The sequence below is a fragment of the Procambarus clarkii genome, chromosome 1 (assembly GCF_040958095.1).
Source record: "Procambarus clarkii isolate CNS0578487 chromosome 1, FALCON_Pclarkii_2.0, whole genome shotgun sequence".
NCBI lineage: Eukaryota > Metazoa > Arthropoda > Malacostraca > Decapoda > Cambaridae > Procambarus > Procambarus clarkii.
In genome coordinates, this window is record NC_091150.1 from 52,018,011 (window position 1) to 52,021,953 (window position 3,943).

General features: G+C 47.3%; 1 protein-coding gene across 1 annotated transcript in view; it reads left to right on the forward strand.

Annotated features, from left to right (window-relative positions):
- Window positions 1-1,360, forward strand: part of LOC138363430 (sericin-2-like) — an 11,538-nt gene extending 10,178 nt beyond the window's left edge. The window contains exon 3 of the mRNA XM_069322578.1: window positions 1,272-1,360. Coding sequence (XP_069178679.1) covers window positions 1,272-1,360 — 89 coding nt within the window. The remainder of the gene's footprint in view (window positions 1-1,271) is intronic.
- Window positions 1,361-3,943: the final 2,583 nt, after the last annotated feature.

Here is a 3,943-nt window from a genome sequence, read left to right on the forward strand (position 1 = left end):
AGCAACATCCGTAAGCCGCGCTGAGCGAATCGCATCTTTGAGCGACATTCGATGAGTTGCCTCGTTGGTAGGTGTCCGTACGGTACTTAATTGTACCAACATGTACAACTTTTATCATGACGCTTTGACTGAGAAGAACCTGGTTGGTCTTCTGGAGAGATGTGTCCACAGGGCGTTTCAGCGGAGAGTGTCACCAGGGCGTGTCAGCGGAGAGTGTCACCAGGGCGTGTCAGAACGTAGTGTCACCAGGGTGTGTCAGCGGAGAGTGTCACCAGGGCGTGTCATAACGTAGTGTCTACTAGGCAAGGGGTAGACACCAGGAGGTAGTGTCAGCATACAAGGCATGGCAAAGCCGTGGTAGATTGGTTTATAGGTTCCAGTGTTTTGTTAGGTCTATCCAAAAGATAGAATTATCTTTTCTATCTCTTTAGCTGTGTCTCTCTCCATGAATTATAAGCCAGGCTTTATTATGAGTGAGTAAGAGAAGACTCGGTGTGGCTTAGGTGCTTACTCTCACCTCTCATAGTGGGTTAGTTGCTTACTCTCACCTCTCATAGGGGGTTAGTTGCTTACTCTCACCTCTCATAGTGGGTTAGTTGCTTACTCTCACCTCTCATAGTGGGTTAGTTGCTTACTCTCACCTCTCATAGTGGGTTAGTTGCTTACTCTCACCTCTCATAGTGGGTTAGTTGCTTACTCTAACCTCTCATAGTGGGTTAGTTGCTTACTCTCACCTCTCATAGTGGGTTAGTTGCTTACTCTCACCTCTCATAGTGGGTTAGTTGCTTACTCTCCCCTCTCATAGTGGGTTAGTTGCTTACTGTCATCTCTCATAGTGGGTTAGTTGCTTACTCTCACCTCTCATCATGGGCGGAAGCCCTCGCTCGTCTCTACTGTTGATTTTTTTCTAATTTTGCCCCGAGAGGCGAGTTTATTGGGCAGCGCCACTCCTCCTGTGAGTGGACACACCGCCATAGCAGCATGTACAACACTCCCCAATAGGAAAAAAAAACACTGGATTGTTCATCCCGTCACTTGTACCCAGACACAGCTGGGACTTGCTTAACTGTCTCAAGTGAACAGCTCCTCAAACCAGAAGATTAACATCTGTCAACCCTTAAAATCTTACGTTATCTTGTGCGTGCAAAGTGGGAGAATCTTTTAAGAACAGTATCAATATTTGACAAATAATGTTTTCCTAACTCAAACAATGTGGGGTTTATTATTCGACACATATATATAATGTCTCTCAGGTGTTCACATTCTTTCAGGTAGTGGTCAAGGCGGTGTCCGTCACTCTCATCAGAGATTCGGCAACTTCATCTCAGCTCTATTTTGTTTCGAGATCCTGTGTCTGTAAACGGTTGCTTGGAACAATAACTGCACATTGCAGGGTATTTGCATCTAGCACACCATCCTGCACACTATCTAGACACCACACTATCCTGCCAACACACCACCAAGATATCACACTATCCTGCCAACACACCTCCAAGATATCACACTACCCTGCCACCACACCACCTAGACACCACACTATCTTATCACCACACCACCTAGAGATCACACTATCTTGCCAGCACACCACCTAGACACCCCACTATCCTCCCAGCACACCACCTAGACTCCACACTATCTTGCCACCACACCACCTAGAGACAACACTATCATGCCAGCACACCACCTAGAGACAACACTTTCTTGCCACCTCACCACCTAGACACCACACTATCTTGCCACCACACCACCGAGAGATCACACTATCTTGCCAGCACATTACCTACACAACTCACTATCTTGCCACCACACCACCTAGAAACCACACTATCCTGCCAGCACACCACCAAGACACCCCACTATCCTCCCAGCACACCACCTAGACACCACACTATCCTGCCAGCACACCACCAAGACACCCCACTATCCTCCCAGCACACCACCTAGACACCACACTATCCTCCCAGCACACCACCAAGACACCCCACTATCCTCCCAGCACACCACCTAGACACCACACTACCCTGCCAGCACACCACCTAGACACCACACTACCCTGCCAGCACACCACCTAGACACCACACTACCCTGCCAGCACACCACCTAGAGACAACACTATCCTCCCAGCACACCACCTAGACACCACACTATCATGCCAGCACACCACCTAGACACCACACTACCCTGCCAGCACACCACCTAGAGACAACACTTTCTTGCCACCTCACCACCTAGAGACAACACTATCTTGCCACCTCACCACCTAGACACCACACTACCCTGCCAGCACACCACCTAGAGACAACACTTTCTTGCCACCTCACCACCTAGAGACAACACTATCTTGCCACCTCACCACCTAGACACCACACTACCCTGCCAGCACACCACCTAGAGACAACACTACCCTGCCAGCACACCACCTAGACACCACACTACCCTGCCAGCACACCACCTAGAGACAACACTACCCTGCCAGCACACCACCTAGACACCACACTACCCTGCCAGCACACCACCTAGAGACAACACTACCCTGCCAGCACACCACCTAGAGACAACACTATCTTGCCACCTCACCACCTAGAGACAACACTATCTTGCCACCTCACCACCTAGAGACAACACTATCTTGCCACCTCACCACCTAGACACCACACTATCTTGCCACCTCACCACCTAGACACCACACTACCAGCCTCTATCTGTACTCCTGAGCTGAGAATTGCAACTCCGTCAGGAGACTTCCTGCTGAGCGAGGAAGGTCTCCTGGGGGACCGGATCTCCTTCCAGGGTTGCATCCTACTCAAGACCTGTCCTTCGTTCTCATCTTTGTGTAGTTCAACTCTTTCTCCTTTTTCCTTTTTATTTGTTTAGTCCACTTTGTCTATTTACAATTTTTCTATATCTCTTCCAGTTTACGATGTATCTTGCTGTTTACTATATTTTTTCTGTCTTCCCCTATATTTTTTTTATTAATTCTCTCTGACTCTTCCCTGTTTATTTACTTTTCTTTTATTTATGTTGTTATACTTATGTTTGTAATTATAGGTACACAATAAACGTGCATTTAAATAATAAATATATTTTTTGTTTCAGTTGTTTCTCTCTCTCTCTCTCTCTGTCTGTCTCTCTCTCTCTCTCTCTCTCTCTCTCTCTCTCTCTCTCTCTCTCTCTCTCTCTCTCTCTCTCTCTCTCTCTCTCTCTCTCTCTCTCTCTCTCTCTCTCTCTCTCTCTCTCTCTCTCTCTCTCTCTCTCTCTCTCTCTCTCTCTCTCTCTCTCTCTCTCTCTCTCTCTCTCTCTCTCTCTCTCTCTCTGTTGAAAAGTCGTCTGGGCACAGCGTCTTCCTATGAGAACTATTTAGCTTATCTATTTATGTTCACTTTTGTGATGCAGATGTGGGGATGCTTTCATAAGTTGCTTTCAACAAAGCTATACTGGCTTAAACGCTTTCCTCTGATAATTACCTTACATTCCTAAGTTGCTTTCAAGACACACTGCAAGAACCAGAGACTCGTAGTGAGCGCAATATGCCGTGAAATTGCTCTATTAATTACCGCTTGTTTGCTGATAGCAGAGAAAATGTACTTGGGGAGGTATTTATTTGATTGTACCAGGCCAAATAGATAAGAGGGGGGGGGGGGGAAGCTTCTATTTACAAGGGTTTTGAGGATTTTTTTCCTTACTGGTTCCTTGCTGTGTGGGATTCATTGTGTATAGATGAAGAGTGAGGTTTTTTTACTCTTGAGGTGAGGCTGTTTACCAGGGGAAGAGCCTGGTGAGGTTCCGCTGGTAACCTCACCAGACAGACACGCCATAGTAGCAGGTCTCTCTCTCTCTCTGTCTCTCTCTCTCTCTCTCTCTCTCTCTCTCTCTCTCTCTCTCTCTCTCTCTCTCTCTCTCTCTCTCTCTCTCTCTCTCTCTCTCTCTCTCTCTCTCTCTCTCT